Source organism: Sceloporus undulatus, chromosome 5 (genome assembly GCF_019175285.1).
Source record: "Sceloporus undulatus isolate JIND9_A2432 ecotype Alabama chromosome 5, SceUnd_v1.1, whole genome shotgun sequence".
NCBI classification, from domain to species: Eukaryota; Metazoa; Chordata; class Lepidosauria; order Squamata; family Phrynosomatidae; genus Sceloporus; species Sceloporus undulatus.
In genome coordinates, this window is record NC_056526.1 from 37784582 (window position 1) to 37803198 (window position 18617).

Sequence of the window (18617 nt, forward strand, 5' to 3'; positions counted from 1 at the left end):
TACATACCAAAATAATTCACATTTAAAATTCATAATTTAAAATTTACAATTTAAAAATCATCCAGGTAAACTTGCTGGAAGAGACTGGTCTTTAATGCTCTTTTCAATTTGGGCATTGTATTCAGCTGTTGAATCTCTTCTGACAGATTATTCCACAGTCTGTGAGTGGTTGAAGAAAAGGTTCTCTAGCTGACAGTTACCAAACTAGTCCTGGGTGATTGGAATAAACGTCCTCCAGACTGGGTGACTGGATGTCCCTCCTCTAGTTTTTTGTGGGGCAGGGGATACACCTCTAGGGTTCCCAGGATAAACTAGTATGGCCTCCTAATATCCAACAGTTGCCCACTCCTGCTTTGTGGTGACTTCTGTACTCCTGGTACTACAGAAACAGAAGTTATGAGAGCTTGGAAAAAGTCACTTGTTTTCTTGCTGGAGGATCGTGGGATTTTTACTTTTTAAAAAAGCCAGTTCACCAAACTCTGGAAATTAATAATGCTAGTCAAACAATCTCCTGAGGTGGTTTAGGACTGGCTAATAGCCTTGCTGCTGCAGATTTCCTACTTTTTATGTTTCATTATTTTTCATTTTATTTTTTACCAACAGGAAGCTATACACCGACACCTGGTGGACCCTTTTCTGCTCTCACTCCCAGCATATGGCCTCAGGAAATCCTGGCAAAATATACCCAGGTATAGTAAAACAAAGGGAAGTAATGGGCCTGGGAACCATGTCCTATGGAGAGAGACCTAGGGAGCTGGGTATGTTTAGCCTGGAGAAAAGAAGGTTAAGAGGTGATATGATAGCCTTGTTTAAATATTTGAAGGGATGTCATATTGAGGAGGGAGCAAGCTTGTTTTCTGCTGCTCCAGAGAACAGGACCCGGAGCAATGAATGCAAGCTGCAGGAAAAGAGATTCCAGGTCAACATTAGGAGGAACTTCCTGACAGTAAGGGCTGTTCGACAGTGGAACAAACTCCCTCGGAGTGTAGTGGAGTCTCCTTCCTTGGAGGTCTTTAAACAAAGGCTGAATGGCCATCTGTCGGGGATGCTTTGATTGTGATTTCCTGCATGGCAGAATGGGGTTGGGCTGGATGACCCTTGTGGTCTTTTCCAACTCTACGATTCTATGATTCTATAAATAGGAATTCCCAAAGAGGACCAGACAGAAGTGTTTGTTGTGCTGCCATCTATATTAAATAAGGAATTTAACCTGAGTTAAAAAGAAATTTGGTGGCTTACAACACCATATTTTTACTTTCTCATGAAACTATGATGGCTTTATAACAAATCCTAGGAGTTGAGCCTGTAGTTAATGGGCTTAAGTGGGTTCAACAACTTATAATTCAAAATATTGATGGTATCTAGGCTATGAATGGTAGTTGTGAAAACCAGTGGTGAGTACACACATTCCTCACAGGGGCACAAGAGTAGGTATATTCTTTTCTGTGGATAAAATGTACACACATAGAACTATAGCACAAATTTGAGATTTCACTGTGATTCCCAGAAGTCATACACAGTCTCTGCAGATCTTGGAAGTCAGTAATGGAGACTGGAGTTGGAGAAAACATAGCAAATAACAGTGATAAAAATTTGTTCCAGTTCTTCCTTTAAGCACAACAGCAGGAGTTTACAATGCTCCCTTTTTATTTTGCATGTTTGCAATGTGTAAAAATTAGGTGTTCATCACTTTAATGGCAGACAACAGGGGGAAAAACCTTTGCTCTTTTATTTTCCAGAAAGAAGAATCTGTTGAGCAACCTGAGTTCCGATATGATGAATTTGGTTTTCGAGTAGACAAAGAAGGCAAGGTTTTTGTTTGGTGGGACTTGTGACCAGATACCCCTTAGGCTCTCACTTAGAAGTCTTTAATTTCTAGCGGTATCATTCCTTAAGTGTTCAGAGTTGTGTCTTGAAAGCTCTTTGGGTCTAAAGAAATGCCATATATACTCAATTAGAAGTTGACCTCATGTATAAATTGAGGGCGGGTTTTGGGAACAAAATTAGGAATTTTGATGTGACCCGTGGATAAGGTGAGGGTAAAACATAATGATAGCTGCACAGCCATTGGGGACAGAAGGGGCTCAAAGTGGTTCACAATGTAAAGCAAGGATATACAGTAAGTAAAATACATGGAATGGATGGAATTGGAAGGGGAGATAAGTTAAAGAGACGCACCAGAGGCAAGCTGATCACACAGAATTTCCAGCTCCCCAAAGTCCTTCCCTCAAAGCCTTCCTTGGCAACCACATGCAAACCCTGCCCCAATTGCTCCTGTGGACCTCCAAATGTCGCCTGGAGCACACTGCTGCTTCCTCATCCTCTCCTTGGCGGGCCTTCCCTTTGAGAGCCTGGGAGTGGTCACTTCGCCTCTGAGGCTGCTTTAAACCTGGACGGGATGTGATGACTGGGCACTGGCATCCACTTTAAAGCAGCCCCTTCTTCCTCTTCTCGGCAGGGCCCCTACTCTCCCCTCCACCTTGGCTATCTCCTGGAAGAGAGAGTAGAGGGTCTCCTCTACTCATTCCCCCTCTCAATTTCTTTCAGCCCCTCTATTTTATTTGTATCCTTTCTTTACATTGTGAGCTGCTTTGAATCCTCCGCTTTGAGTGCCCACTGTCCCCAGTGGCTGCACAGTGGTGTACACGCACCACCATCAGAAACAGTGAGGGGTTACCTGACCGTATTGGCCCATGTATAAGTCGACCCAGGGTTTTTTTGGGGTCTTTTTAAAAATATTTTTTTTACTTATATATGAGTATATACGGTGGCTTTATTTACATTATATGAAAGACAGGTATGCATTGTGTAATATTAATTATGAAGGGTGGGTGTGGGTGTGCATATCAGCTTTTCCTTTTGAAATATGTGCAAGTAATGACTAGGAGTGGGTTGGGGCCTTGTTCACATATATTTTAAGGCTACTATTTATACACTTTGTGGTCTTATACTGAACCAGAGGTTTGGTTCCAGTGGTGTCAACTCTGATTGACAGCATTTATCCAGGATTTCAGGCAGGATTATTTCTTATTCCTATCTGGAGGTCCCTAATGCTCCTTAATGGTTTCCTGTTCAAGTATTAACCCAGTCTGACCCTACTTAGCTTCCAAAATTAGTTACGTTTGGTATGTTCAGGGTGGCATTGTGAAATCCTGTCAGGAATTGAGCTAACAATGAGTCTTGAATGAACTCTTAGATGAAGATTAATTTTCTGATGTCACCTAGCATAGAGTGTTGTGATATACACCCCCATCCAGCTGCAGAGTTTGAAAAAGGTACTTTTTTAATGTACAAGTCTCATGAAGGGGCTGTTGAAATAGTCAAATGTAGCAGGGCTGGAAAGGTGGATTTTCTGCTTCAGGACCCTCTGGGGGCTGCACAAACTTCTGAAACGGATGGGAGGGGAGAGAAATGTGTAGAAGCACTACTCTGGTATTGGGATGTTGATGTTAGTGGGGGTAAGGGGTGCACTCCATTTCATAGATGAGTCACTGCTCCTAGATTCTTCCAGGAAAGATAAATCACCCTTCCTCCTCCCTCCAAGAAGCAGTCTATGAAATACAAAGGGGTTGAGGACCACCCAAACAGCCTTGGAGACCGCATGTGGTCCCAGACCCACACTTTGTCTAGTTGTCCACACTAGCTTATCAGATTAGAAAGCAGTTGTGATGTGAATGTGTTGGTATCAAAATTGACATATAGCTGTACCCACACACAGTTATTGAAGATGGAGATGGACAAAGGTGGCTCTTTGGATGTTGTTGGACTGTAGCTTCCATTAAGGCTTTCTTACCATCTTTCTGGGTGATTTAATTTAGCTGTTTAGAGAGCTGGGCATCTGTAACATCATATCTTCCTACACTTAAATTTATGGCTTTTGCTATAGATGGTGCTGAGCCAAACTCCAGCAAGCTCTTGGGAATCCCACTGATAGAAGAGCCACAGCAGAGGCTGAAATGGCAGGCTCACTTGGAGTTTACACACAACCATGATGTGGGGGACCTCACCTGGGACAAGATAGAAGTCACACTTCCACATTCAGATAAGCTGCGATCACTAGTGTTGGCTGGCATTCCTCACAGCATGAGACCACAGGTGAGGCACTCCTGGGTAATGGAGGGAACAGAGATTGCTATTGTTGTTGTTTTTATATTTGATAATATCCCACATTTTCCCCAGTCTGACAGTTTAGCAAAGTTAAAATAGATGCTACTAAAAAAAGTACACTCTACAAAAGTTATCAATGCAGCACATGAAGGCTCTTTCTCCCTTAGGAATCCACCCTCAAAGGCCTGCCAAAACAAAAAAGGTCTTTGTCTGCCTATGAAAGGATAGCAAGGAGGCCACCAGTCTAACTTCTCTAGGAAGAGTGTTCCTCAGCCGCAAAGAAGTTCCTCTACTGTGTTTCCACCAGTTGTACCTGTGAGAGTGGTGGGACAGAGAGAGGGAGGACTCTGTCACACCATTGTCACAGGTATGTCTAGTAGGAATATGGTGGGAAGTTCCACAGTGGGAATCTCCTGTCTTGCTTTTAATTTCATTCCTCTAATTTACCCAGCTGTGGATGCGACTATCCGGTGCTCTACAGAAGAAGAGAAATTCAGAAATGTCTTACCGGGAAATTGTAAAGAACAGCTCAAATGATGAAACCATTGCTGCCAAACAAGTGAGTAATTTCAGTGGATTAGTGCTGGATATTCTGCTAATAAGAATTCAGTGGAGGAGAAAGACGTAAGAGACCCTTAATTACTGGTGCAGCTTCTCTTTTTGGGTTGATTCTTGCCTTACATTGAGCATGGATTTAGAGGACTGGCTCACAGTCTTCCTTTTCAGAATTTTGTAAAGGACTTATCAGTATATATTACTGACTCCAGTTTGTGTAGAATAAAGTGGAATGTGTGCATATTTATTATCATGCTGGAAAAAGGGAAGATGAATACTATAATGCTTGTAAGTGAGCAATTTCCTGGTCTAGATATGTAAACCTCCTGCCACCATCTACTTCATCCAGCCTAGATCTTTTTGCACACTAAAATACTCTGCAATGGTAGAGGTAAAAACATTGTTGAAGAACAAGGTCATAAAGGACGATGAGTATTTAGTGAGAATTTTTATTAATGACTATAAACACTGTGAAAAAATGGGCCTGTGTTACCATAGGGCTGGGAAACCTTTGGTCCTCTTGGTGTTTTAGAGTACAGCTCATACAATCCCTTATATTATCATCATCAGGGACTGCCTGAAGGAAGAAGCCCCTCCCTCTTTAACTGGCTTCTCGGCCTCAGAGGGAGCGATCAGGCAGACCCAGCAACATCAGGGACTGCCTGAAGGAAGAGGCCCCTCCCTCCTTAACTGTCATCTCTGCCTCAGAGGGAGTGATCAGGCAGACCCAGCAACATCAGGGACTGCCTGAAGGAAGAGGCCCCTCCCTCCTTAACTGTCATCTTGGCCTCAGAGGGAGCAATCAGACAGACCCAGCAACATCAGGGACTGCCTGAAGGACGAGACTTCTCCCTCCTTTAACTGTCACCTTATATTTGTTTTGTATTCAATTTTTACTGTACACCGCTATGATCATTCGCGGTCTATAAATAAAATATATTATTATTATTATTAGCTATTCTGGTTGGCTTCTGGAGTTAAAGATTAAAACATTTGGTGGGATAAAGTTGCCTCACTCCTGCCTTAAGTCCAGCATAGTTCCATTGTTCTCACTATTAATTATCAGACCCACAAGATTCTGGAGAATGAACTCAAAATAGCAGTCAGTCTAGTAAGGAGGACACAAAGGACACCTAAATGTTTCTCTGTCGGCATTTTAACAGCTAGCTAAAGGTGGTGAGATACTATAAGCAAGTAAAAAATGGGCATGCCATGTCTAATGAGTCTCTTTTAGACTCATCATACTTTTTGAAGAAGAATGTTAGCCTCCATGGTTGGGTCTTGGATTACTTCATTCCCCAACTGAAACTCATTTTGTCAAATGAACAAAATGGGAACAATTTTGATTTTTTTGATTATTGATTTTTTTATTTTGCTTAAAGTAGGTGGCGGGAAGGAGGCTTGGGCTAACAGTATGTAAATCAGCCAGCATAAATGGATATGACACAAAAGCCAATGTTTATTATGTTATTCCTCTGGCAACGTTATACTATTTATATAAATCTGGAGTTTCATCCATGCTGACTTTGAGGGTGATTTTCAGAAAGTACACATCTGCATTATATGCTGATTCTCTTGATACCACTGATACTCATTTTTATTCTGAGTATCAACAAGAGATGTGCTACATACTCTTTTATCTTGAGCAGTTTATTTGAGGTTAAAGGTGAGGCTTTAGTGAATGGGTAGATTTGTTTGTAAGGCTTCTATGCTGTGTGGGAATACGCCAGAATCTCTGAAACAAGAATAGACGGTGGGACTCCAGGCCTACTTTAACATGGCAGAAAATATGTTGGCAGGCAGGGTCTAAGAAGGGAAAAGAAGATGGAGGGGGGGATCACTAGCTGATTCTAAACTGCTTATCTACTATTCTTGTTGTCTGATAGATCGAGAAAGACCTGCTCCGCACCATGCCCAGCAATGCCTGCTTCTCCAACATGAACAGCATTGGTGTGCCACGACTACGTAGAATATTACGTGGATTGGCTTGGCTGTATCCAGAAATTGGCTACTGCCAAGGAACTGGCATGGTAAATAAGCCCAAACCCTTGTGTTTTTTCTTAGACTGCAGCTGTTCACAGTAGGTTGGCCATAGTAGTTCATAGGTAAAAGGCAACAGCATGCTGTTTTTCTTACTGCAGTGGAATGAACAAAATACATTTGGCCCTTGGTATTCACTGGGATTTGGTTCCAGGACTCCCTGTGGATACCAAAACCCATGGATATTCAAGTCTTGTTAAATACAGTGGCACAGTATAATGGTGTCCATTGTATAAAATGGTAAAATTAAGGTTTAGTTTTGAGAGTGTATATATTAGAATAATGTTTTCAAACTGTGGTGCTTGGATCCGTGGATAAAAAATCCATGGATAAGGACGGCTGGCTGTTCAGATTTCCCTGGCTTTTGATGACTCACTTGCTGGCAACTTTTTCTTTCAATGCTTACAGCTTACAGGCAAGTTCCATTAATTTGATGAGGGGTGAGCTCTTTCTTCAGTTCTTCCTGCCTACAAGGTTTGCTTGGGACTGATCGCACAGAGGCACAGTCTCAAGGCTTTTCTGTGCAAAGAGGGTACCTCTCCTTGAATTAATTAAACTTATCTGTCCAATTTGCAATCATGGAAACAGGAGAAAGTCATTACTTCTTCTTTCTGTGGAGGCTTTGAATTCCTGGCCATGCACACACTAGCACACTATTTGCAATGCAAGCTGAAAGGAGGAGAATGCATCAAGCCAACTACAAGGCTCACTTGTAATAGAATGAGTGTTGCTTGGTGCCTCCTCCCCCTCCCCCCCAGCCATGACTGTGCACCATCTTTGCTTCTTCAGTCTGTTCAGACAATGGCACTTCTGCGAGTGTGGGCAGTGTGTCTCCTACAGTACTATCCGCCCTTGCCTTACGCAGGGGATCCGTTCCGGACACCACTACCCCCTGTGTAAGGTGAAAAGTGTATGCTCGAGCCCCATTAGATATAATGGGGCTTGTGCTCGGCACGTGGCCACGCACATGTGAACCATTCTCCTGTTCTCCCAGCAGCTTCCCCGTAAGCTGAAAGCCGCCTATAATGAGCCTGCACTGTATACACACACAGAGAGAGTATACAGCAATATACTCAGAACAGGATATTAAAAGTAAGCGTTTGTTCATTTTACTTTACTTTTGACTTCAGTCCAGTTGCATCATGAACCAGAGTGCTACTCATATTTCTCCTCTGCTATACCACAGTAGCCCATTGAGTGCCTTCCTATCTGGGAGTTTCATCATTTTGCACTGTCTCACACATGGCTTTCGGCACAAGGGCCTTCAGGAGTAGTTTACCATTGCCTTCCTTTGTGCAGTGCTAACAAGCATTAACTATGATGCCATTGCCGTTGTCTCTGAAAGAGCCTCCACGAGTGTCACTCTCTTGTGTTCTGCAGCTATCCAGTCTGTGTTTGGCACATTTTGTCTGGCTCCTCAGGAAAAGACTTTCTGATATGGGAGGCCCTACTGGCAACACTGCTGCCGTCAGCATAGTCTCTTGCCTCACAGGAGCACACGATCTCATCACCATTGAAAGGCAGCATCATCATGAGAGCCTAGAGTTAACACAAGTAATATACTTGTCAGAATAAAATGCATATCCCAGGTTTCTGCTATTGCAGCCTGATGCCACAACCACTTATTGTTCTGGTGGTTAGGTTTGCAAGAAGAATAATTACTTCTGAGAGCATTGTTAGAGTCCAGAATTTCAGGTGCTCCCATTTTAGGCTGCAATGAAAATTAGCCCTTTTTAGTTTGCAATAAAATAATTTTCAGCTGCTTACTTCACTTTCTTGTGTAATTCTTGCTCTGCAGCTTACTTTCAGGCCTTATTGTCCCACATGTTACAGGTAGTGGCTTCCTTGCTTCTCTTCCTGGAAGAAGAAGATGCCTTCTGGATGATGTGTGCTATCATTGAGGACCTGGTGCCCGCCTCTTACTTCAGCACCACTCTCATGGGTGTACAGACAGACCAGCGTGTATTGAGACATCTCATTGTGCAGTACCTGCCACGACTGGATAAGCTTCTTCAGGAGCATGACATTGGTAATAGAAATGTTTTTTGGGGGTTGTTTTGTTTTGTTTTGTCATTTATGGGCTTTTGAGAGGATTAAAGTCTCCTTCATACATTAAAAAGGGCCCAAATGGATTACATTCAGAGCTTTAAACCATTATGTTTTTTCAACTAAAGTTCCCAGAATCCCCAAATCAGCATTGCCAGTGTAATCCAAAACACTGGGAGAATAGTCCAAAAATAATGCAATATTTATTTGTTGTTCACTTTCAATAGTGGCAGATAAAATATAGTCAAGAACACTTCCTGAAGTTGCATTAAAGCTATGCATTCAATATGCATAGCACTTTATAGTCCTTGCAGCATCTACTTGCACTCTTTCACTCTGTGCTTATAACAGAGAATTTAAATGACTTCCTTTTAGGTGCTGAGGAAATTCCAAAGGTCTGGGAACTGCATTCAACTCCCACAAAACTTCTGGGACCCATAACTTCCCCTCTGCCCTCTCCCCCACATCTGCCTACATCCCAGCATATTTCTTTACTCTGAAATAGACAATGGTGGCCTATAGGCTGTGCAATTAGCCATTTTCTCCCTACCCTCAACAGGAAGTCTTGTTTCAAAACCAGAGTTGATCATTAGTTTTTCTTGTACTGTTTAGATGAGGATGTTTGGTTGTTTTAGTATAAAAATAAATTGGGTGCAAGAGGGACTGATGTGGGGACCTATGGGTCATACTTTGTCTGCCCCTGCTTTATAGGGCATTTTAATTAATTTTCAGCTTCAGGGTCTAGCTCTGTTTCGTGAACCTAAGGGTCTAGCTCTGTTTCGTGAACCTAACTGTAGTAAGCATTTTCACCAATGCTGCTGGTATGGGGAATTTAGTGATGTGTGTAATATCAATATGGTTCACACACAAATAATTTGAACATGGGCAAATTGGGTGGGTAGTGTGTTTGAGTTTGGTTCTGAGTCAGGAAAAGAGGTTTAAGTTTTTTTGTTATGATGAGAAAAATTCACTAGAACTTCTGCGTCCAGTCTTGTTCATGTGTTCAGTGAAATCCCATGCCCTTGAAGTTATTTATACACGTTCTGTCTAGTGCTGACAGTACTGTGTGGCATGAAAAGAACAGATGGGAATAGGTTTTGCTTCCATTCTATGCAGTGATTGTAAGACGGGTAGCTTTTTTACAAGAAAGAGTTTTGTGTGTTCTCTGTTCATGTGTGGAATGGAAAGGGACTTCATAAAGAGCTGGCATGGGATGATATTTTTCCTCATGCTGGTAATGGCTAAACTGGAACTGTTTGCTTCCCCCTCTGTCTCCATCCACAGAGCTGTCCCTGATCACCCTGCATTGGTTCCTCACATCCTTTGCTAGTGTTGTGCATATCAAGCTGTTGCTACGCATCTGGGACCTTTTTTTCTACCAGGGTTCCATAGTTCTCTTCCAGGTCACTTTGGGCATGCTCAGGATGAAGGTAACCAACACTCCTCAGCTACCAGTTTTCCTCTTTTTCTTCTCATGGCATGAGTTGGGCAAGTCCCTATTAATCTGAATGGAGGTGTTTAGGTGCTTTTCAGGAATGAAAAATAAAAAATACTGTGTTTTACTCCTTTAGTATATGAGGGCATGTAATTACTGGAATCTTCCAGCCCTGTTGTCTTACTTGCCTCTCTTCAGTCTTCTGAAATAGTAAGAACACAATTGTATATAGATTATGGTGATTAATTATATATTTCCAAAATATATTGGTTCATGTTTGAATAGCACCACAAACCAACAAACTTGTATGTGGATATTCTGTGAGCGGCTTTCCAGCAGCAGTTTCTGTGACAGCCAAAGAAATATGTGCTGTGTTGTTGATTTTAATGTTAGACATGTTGATATTGTAGTCTATTGACAGATCATGTCCACTCCAGACTGTTCAGTCCAATGGTAGTCTACTGAACATCATGAGTCTTATACCTTGCTGCATGTATATAGAACTGCAATCTTAGAGGGCTGTATAATCTCTTGAACAAACTATTTACATGTGGCTGTCTAGTGCTCTAGACAGCTCTAGAATGGGTGTAATACTCCACTGAGAGGTAGCTGATGTTATATGTAGCATTAAGACAGTCCCTTATGCACAACTATGGGGAAAAATAGAATATTTATGGTAATTGTCGTGACTGGATATGTGTCAGTAACTGTCAGTAAATTTTTTTGCAGACTTCATGATGATACTTCTTGCTGCATATGTCACATAAAAGTCCCCTGTTAGTAAAAAATTAGCATATCGACCATTTAATAAAATAGTTTTCATATTGTAAGAAAATTAGCATTAAAGGGATGGATAATTCCAGGTAGAAAAGGCTGAGTTTCACTGCAGGCACTATGGGACAGCCAGAATAAAGTAAGGACCAGAGCAAAAGGGAAGGAATTGTAGAAAACGGTTCTTTTGTTTGTTTGTTTGTTTGTCCTATTCACATGTTCACCATGAGATTAGGACTAGATACAGCTATCAAGTATTCCAAAACATGAGTGACCCATAAACCTGTAGAATGACCTGTTCATATTAAAACAGGAAGATGAACTGATCCAGTCAGAGAACTCTGCATCCATCTTCAACACACTCTCAGACATCCCCTCTCAAATTGAAGATCCAGATGTGCTCTTGCAGGAAGCCATGCGGATTGCTGGGTCACTGACAGATGTGGCAGTGGAGACACAGCGTTGCAAGCATCTTGCTTACCTCATTGCCGACCAAGGGCAGCTATTAAGTCCCGGTGCTGCTGTCAACTTATCAAAGGTATTATAAATTCAAAATGTTACCTTCCTTGTACTTTTTCTTAGGCATCTGCGCTTTGTATTTTCCTCGCTTGTTCAAAGGTAGTGATAGTGAAGGTTTATCACAGACCAAAATACCTTGTTGAAGAAGTGCTAGCAAACTTTCCCAACATGTTGCCAGTTAATTGCTCTGCGTTGTTTAGTATTTCTGTTACGATTGTCATAACTAGTGTATTTAACATCCATTGAAGATCATTTTAAGGCCCCTTCCTTTACAGCAGCATTATTTTCACTATGAAAATGAATAATAAGGGCCAGAAAAGAAATTTTCTTTAAGGCATAACCACCCTTTAAGGCCCAACAGATATCCAGAATAGTGTAAAAGAGCCCAAAATGCCAACTTCTGACTAGGTAGTTCATAAAAATCACTGACCACACACAGTTGGTGAAAGTGATGCAACAAGCCACAAAAATCCTCCCACAGAAACTACCTTTTAGAGCCTGTTCTAGGCACAACATCTGGATACTGCAAAATAGCCCACTACTGTAACTTGCAAAAGAGCCCAGAACATGCACTTCCCAAATACCCTCCCTTACCAAATTCAGAAGTCATATAAGACTCCATGAGAGTGATTGGAAAAAGCACAGAAATCCCACAGAAACTGGATGACTTTCAAGCCTTAAAGGGTCAATAAAGGCATAGTTTTTGACATGTTTCTGTTCCAAAATATTGTTTGTGAGAATCTCCAAAACATGCAAATGCTTTCAGCATCGTCTCATGTCCCATTCCAGCCCATTCGATTACATTCTGGTGTGCCTGAGAGAAAGAGTGGATGAATGGATGGGGCTGGATCCAGGCACCAGTCTGAAGAGGAGTTTATGGGTGTGAATGAGGATGTTATGTGGGAGGGAGGGAGGCAGCTGGAAAAGCTGCTCTGTGAAGGGGGGTATGGGGAGATTTTCAGGAGGAGGGCAGATCATTTGCTCTCCCATAGAATTCCTCCTGCAGAGAACAGTGTGCAAGGGAGGTGGAGGAGAGGAAAGCCAGGTTTTGCCTAGCCTGAGAGACAACTAGGAATTCCAGGAAGGAGTGAGACATTGGGCAGCCTTTTCTTGCGTATGTTTGCAGTTTGCTTCCTCCATCTCAGAGCCTGATTTCCTTCCCTGAGATGGGTCGGTGTCCCATATCAGCCACTTTTTCATAAAGAATGTGAGGAAGTGTGGAGGAGAGAGACAACGTAAAGCAGAAGTGTTGAAAAGGAGGCTGTGCTGCTTCTGAGAGAGCTCATTGCTATGGCAGTGGTGGTTCCTTCTAATGGGAACAAAGAGATGTGAAAGTAAGAACTGGAGAAGGGGAATGGAGAAGGAGAGATTCTTTTTTTTTTTTCTGAGTAAAAAATCAGCTATTATGGCTAATAGCCATTGGCAGCCCTCAGTAGTCCACAAGAAGAGTAAGCAGCAGTATGAGCCTTAGATGAGTGCCCACCTCACTCTTCAAAATCTCTGCTGGACTCACCATTTTGCAAGGAAGATGCTGAACAAGGAAAAGTATTAACTCATATTTGAAGAGTAAAAAGGGAAGAGGGAAGGGGGAAATGTGTCAGCTCCTTTAAGACTAACCGATCTATATTTTAACATGAGCTCTTATGGATATCAGCCCACCTCCTCAGTCATTGCATTTGTGGAAGTGGTTTGACACCTATGAAAGTTAATGTTAAAATTTAAATCAGTATTAAAGATGCTATTAGATGGTCTTTCTTTCCTGGTCCTCCCCTTTTCTTTTTTATGTGGACTAACATGGCTGTTGCTTTGTGGGTGGATGGTTTCATTTTCAAGAGGAAGCTGTACATTCGATCACCACACCCCCTATCTCCCCCCTTCTTTTCTCTGTGACTCAAGGAAATTCCCATTGTGGAGATAGTGAGTTAAGGAAAATGTGGTATGAGGGTAGAAAGTAGGCTTGAATTGATGCAGTTTGTAGGTGCCTCTGCCCACCGCAAGTTCCTTGTAGATGATCCCTTTGTTTCAAGAGGCCTTGTGAGGAAGGAAGGAAGGAATCAGGAGCTGCTGTGCTTGCCAAACATTGCACCCCTTTATTGCCTTTACCTGAGGAGGAGGAATCCTGTCATTACTATACCATTGTCTGTTAATGTCTATTAATCTCTCCTTTACTCTTCTTTAATGTAAGTCACTTTGAAGACCTGGTTTGTATCTGATCAGTACAGCTTTTTAAATAATATCCTTTCCTGTTGTGCTTTGCTTCTCTCTCTTAGATTGTGCGACGCAGGACACAGCGCAGGAAGTCTGGCATTACCTCACTGCTTTTTGGTAAGGACAGATCCATCGTGATTTGTGTCCCTGTAGGAGATGGACAGCATTGGAATATGTAGCGAGGACCCGTGTACAATAAAAATTGCTGAATGTCTATTATATACATACTGAATAGTTTTGCACTATTAATAGCTGTGCCAAACAACCTGCTGATCATTAAAGTGTGTAAACAGGCTTTTCTTTCAGTAAGCTGGTCTGTATCAATCTTTTTAAAAAACAGTAATGAAATGCAACACATAAGCTGTTTACTCTGTAGTAATCAAGAAATTATTCACCTAAAGTCGTGCCAGTGGCTGTCATGAAGTTTCTATAATGATTCTTCTCATGCTATGAGATGTGAAGGACTACCAGTTTATTTTTCTAACAAGCCAGGGACTGGGGCCTTTTTGTTTCTTTATTTATTGGAAACTCCATACAAACCAACAGCCTCTGGCCAACAGACTGGTACCAGTCCAGGAATCACCATTTTGAGTAGCACTGTTTTAGAAGGAGGTTTTGTTTTTGCCATCTTAGAAGTCCAGAGATAAAAGTTAGTGAGTCACAAAGAAGAAACAATGAGGAACTGAAAGAGAGCCAGATTTTTTTCTTGATCCACTTCAGTTTGTCTTTGCTTCTGTGGGAACTATCTGCAAATCAAGGCGTGTCCCAGGACAAACCAGTCAACAAACACAAACCTCTTCTTGAGACTGCAACGCTCCCAGGGATTATAGGTCACTTAATCCGTCACTACAGTTAGGGGATCAATGAGAGATAACCTAGTTTAATTTTGCAACATAGACATTATGTTCTTGAGATTTATTATATTGTAATGGAAGCTGGGTGATACGTTGCAGGACCCTTCTTCCCACAGCCCTACCCACTGGACAGATGGTTTTACAGCTGAGTTGCTACTTACAGTGACACAAACTTTTTCATATAGAAAACACAGAGTTTTAGGTACCAGATGCTGAACACTTAGAGGGGAAAGTGATTGCTTCCTTGTTCTTCTTAAGAGAGTTCCTTGTTCTTCTACTAGGAGAAGATGATATGGAGGCGCTGAAGGCCAAGAATATTAAGCAAACTGAGCTGGTTGCAGACTTGCGTGAGGCCATCCTGCAAGTAGCACAGCATTTTCAGTGTGTGGATCCCAAGAGTTGCAGCATAGTGAGTGAAGGGGTCTTTGGCTGATGAATCTCTGCTTCCTGCTGTGGATATAGCCATATCTGTGCCAGTGTCAGTGGCATCACTGGGGGGGGGTGCAGACCACACCAGGTGACACCCCAGAGGGGACTGTCACCCAGTGGGATAGTACACCATGGGAGGAGTGGGTGGCTGCCTTCTGGGTCCCATGCGGCTGTGGGCACTTGAGACTCAGAAGACCGGGTGGGGCTGCTGAGAGGGCAGAGTGCATCCCCACACACCTCATTGCTTTGGCACCATTCTATATACTGAGGCAGCAAAGTGGGAGGAATTTCCTTTTGGCCCTGCACCAGAATCCCCACCCCTATGAGCCCCACCTCCCTGCACTGGGTTATGCCCCAGGCAGGAATGCCACTGGCCAGTGTTACTTGGGATAGAGGAATGCTGTGTAGTGTAGTAGAGGGAGAAATGAGAGAAGCTACATAACCAAAGGAATTCCTTGTCTTGATTATTTTGGTCTTCTATGGGCATGTCTTTCTGCCTCTAACCAGGACTTGACTCCAGACTACACAATGGAGAGCCACCAGAGAGACCATGAAAGCTATGTAGCATGTTCCCGGAATCAGCGGCGACGTGCCAAGGCACTGCTGGATTTTGAGCGTCATGATGATGATGAACTAGGCTTCCGTAAGAATGATATCATCACGGTATGATATGACGACTAACAGACAGATAGTAGTAGATTTGCCAAGATATCAAACAAATTAGGTGTTACAGAACTACAGTGTAGAAAATAAATATGAGAAAAACAAAGTGGTTAATCAAGAGTTAGACTAAGTAAAAGATGTTAGGTGAAGAGAGATTTGAAGAAAGACCTAGATATAATTAGGTAAAGCAAATTAAATAAGGGAAAAGTGGGTGGAGACAATGAAGATAAGGAAAGACTGCACAAATTGAAAAAGGTAGAGTATTATTGAAGTCTAATCTCTGGGCTTCAACAAGAGATACGGGTTTGGGGAAAAGGTTTTCACTCTGTACTTTAGCCCCTTTTGATCCTTGAACTTTATGGATCAGTGGACAAAGGCTTCTCTCCCCAAGCTGAAGTAGATACAAATCCTTCCTTAGGCTGCCCACATGCCAGTGAAACAAACTGATTTATGGGAGATCAGGTATTGCTCTGGTCAGAGCCTTCTTATTTGCTCTTTTTCTTCTATAACATTAAGGTATATTCTCTCCTTTTTTATTATTTTAGATTGTCTCCCAGAAGGATGAGCATTGTTGGGTGGGTGAGCTAAATGGCCTCAGAGGTGAGTGCAACTGAGACATTTGTGAGGGTAGAGTGGTGAACAAAGCATCTAATAAGTGGCATACCTCCCCTGATATTTTTAACAGCATTAACTCTGAAAGGACTACACTCAAATAGCTTCTTATTCTTCTCTTGCTATAGGTTGGTTTCCTGCAAAATTTGTAGAGGTCCTGGATGAACGGAGCAAAGAGGTATAATTTGTTCTTTTTGCATGCACTTTTCACATTGGGCTTTTGGTTCTCTCTTAGTGTCTTTATTATCCATTAGCCCCAGGTTGTGGTGTTTCCCAGCTTGCAAAATAGAAGTCTGCATGTGTGTACAAAAGATGAATTAAAAAAATGGGTGCAGGGAGACTGGGAACTCTGCAAGAGAGGACCAGAGCCATATGTAGGCTGAGAAAAATGGGTAGTATCTTATTCCCACGTCCCAGAAGGAGAACTGGAACATACAGAAATAAAGTGACAAATATGAACTCATTCATTTAATTTGTAACCAATTCAATATTGTCTTAAATTAGCTCCTCCCATACCATTTAGAAAAGCAGTTTTCAAACATCTATTTGGGAGTGGGAAGGAGTGAAAATGTGAACAAAGCCCATGGTAATGCAAGTTGGTGAGCTTGGTTCATTATTTATTAATATGGGCTCGGTCATTCCCATCCACTCATAAAGCAACAAGGCAGATCTATAAAATGCTGGCTGGCATTCTCTGTGAATTTTGGTAGTGGTACGTCAGTCTTATAACATCATAAATCACTTTTTTGGTCATTGCAGAGTTTCAGAATTCTGTTCCAACCACTATAACAAAAATCCCTACCTTGTAAGCAGTGCAGCCCCCTTTCCCACATGGTCATTTCCATGCTGTTAAATGGGGGATGGGGAGATGAGTGGGGATGTGTCCAACTATTTTCCTGTAACTGTATGCACTGCATGCATTTCATCTACAGGGGCATGCAAGGACTCCTGGAGGTCTCTATATATGACTGTTGTAGCACATCCGGCTACAAGAAAACAGCTGAACATGCGCCTGCTCATTCCCCCACAGAAATGGCCATGGGAGGGAGGGCTGCATGGTTTACATATTCAGTTTTTCAGGGACATGCTAGGCATAAGCTTCTCAGTGCAGGGTCTTGGCCACCCTCTGCAAATAGTATGGTATAGATTAGCTTGTGTGTATGTATGTGCCTTCAAGTTAATTGTCAACTAATGGCAACCCAAGGATATTATAGGGTTTTCTTAGGAGAAGAATACTCAAGAGATGGTTTTGCCAGTTCTCTTCTGAAATACAGTCAGCCCTCTGTATTCACAGATTTAACAACCCATGGCTTGAAAATACAGTGCGCCCATGTTATACGTGGCTTTGAGCATATGTGCAAAGCCGTGCACAGGGCGGTACGTCTCATTCACATGAATGGGGCACGCGCCCATGGCGAATGCGTTCCGCTGCATGCACGAGCCCCATTCACTTGAGTGGAGCTTGAGCGTGCGTGGTATTTGGTTTATGCGGGGGGGCCGGAACAGATCCCCTGCGTAAGCCAAGAGCGCACTGTATTGTAAAATACATATTAATTCCTTGAAACAAGCTTTTATTCTACCATTTTATATAAGGAACACAATTTTTTTTTACTTCATGATATATAATGAGATTTGAACATCCACAGATATTTGTATCCACGTGGGCGTCCTGAAAGCAAACACCAGCAGATACTAAGGGCCCACTGTGCAGCCTACAGGACCTGGTGTTCATTGGTGGCCATTCATCCAAGTAGTAACTGAGGGTGACACTGCTTAGCTTTCAAGATCATGCAGCATCTAGTGCCTTTAGGTTACTTAAGGCATAGATCAGCTTATATTTTGCTGGCTGTGCCCAATAGGAGTCTCTTATCTTGTTCTTGTCAGTATTCCATTGCAGGAGATGACTCTGTCACTGAAGGAATCACAGACTTGGTCCGAGGAACACTCTGTCCAGCCCTTAAAGCCATATTTGAACATGGGCTGAAGAGGCCATCTTTGTTGGGTGGGGCCTGTCACCCCTGGCTCTTCATCGAAGAGGTAAGAGATAAATTTACTCTCTGCAGGGTCTTTGAAAACAGTCTGGCAAGTACTTGAGAAATCTGGCCCTGGCTTGCCATCCTATGTAATGCTCTGTACAGCTGGAGTGCCAAGAGATGTCTGGGAGGGTGAGCCTTGAGGTTACATCCTGACAAGACAAGAAGTTAAGTCCACCATCCGGATGATAAGGGGCTGCAACTCCCATCTCTCATAGTCAAGCTAACCAAAGTCATAACATCTTTGCCCACCTGGATTGTAGGAAATCAGTGGGATTGAGGTGGAGAACAGCTTGCATACCTGAGCTGTCTGTTCGCAGAGAGACAGTAGTGATAACATTTAGA

The 18617-nt window shown here is 42.5% G+C and overlaps 1 protein-coding gene across 2 annotated transcripts in view; it reads left to right on the forward strand.

Annotated features, from left to right (window-relative positions):
* Nucleotides 1-18617, forward strand: part of SGSM3 (small G protein signaling modulator 3) — a 42210-nt gene that overhangs the window by 16965 nt on the left and 6628 nt on the right. For both annotated transcript variants that reach the window (XM_042467463.1, XM_042467464.1), the window contains 14 exons: nt 604-689; nt 1740-1806; nt 3887-4095; nt 4559-4666; nt 6549-6692; nt 8536-8731; nt 10033-10178; nt 11268-11492; nt 13744-13798; nt 14817-14944; nt 15472-15627; nt 16173-16227; nt 16368-16417; nt 18124-18276. In XM_042467463.1, coding sequence (XP_042323397.1) covers nt 604-689; nt 1740-1806; nt 3887-4095; nt 4559-4666; nt 6549-6692; nt 8536-8731; nt 10033-10178; nt 11268-11492; nt 13744-13798; nt 14817-14944; nt 15472-15627; nt 16173-16227; nt 16368-16417; nt 18124-18276 — 1778 coding nt within the window. The remainder of the gene's footprint in view (nt 1-603; nt 690-1739; nt 1807-3886; nt 4096-4558; nt 4667-6548; nt 6693-8535; nt 8732-10032; nt 10179-11267; nt 11493-13743; nt 13799-14816; nt 14945-15471; nt 15628-16172; nt 16228-16367; nt 16418-18123; nt 18277-18617) is intronic.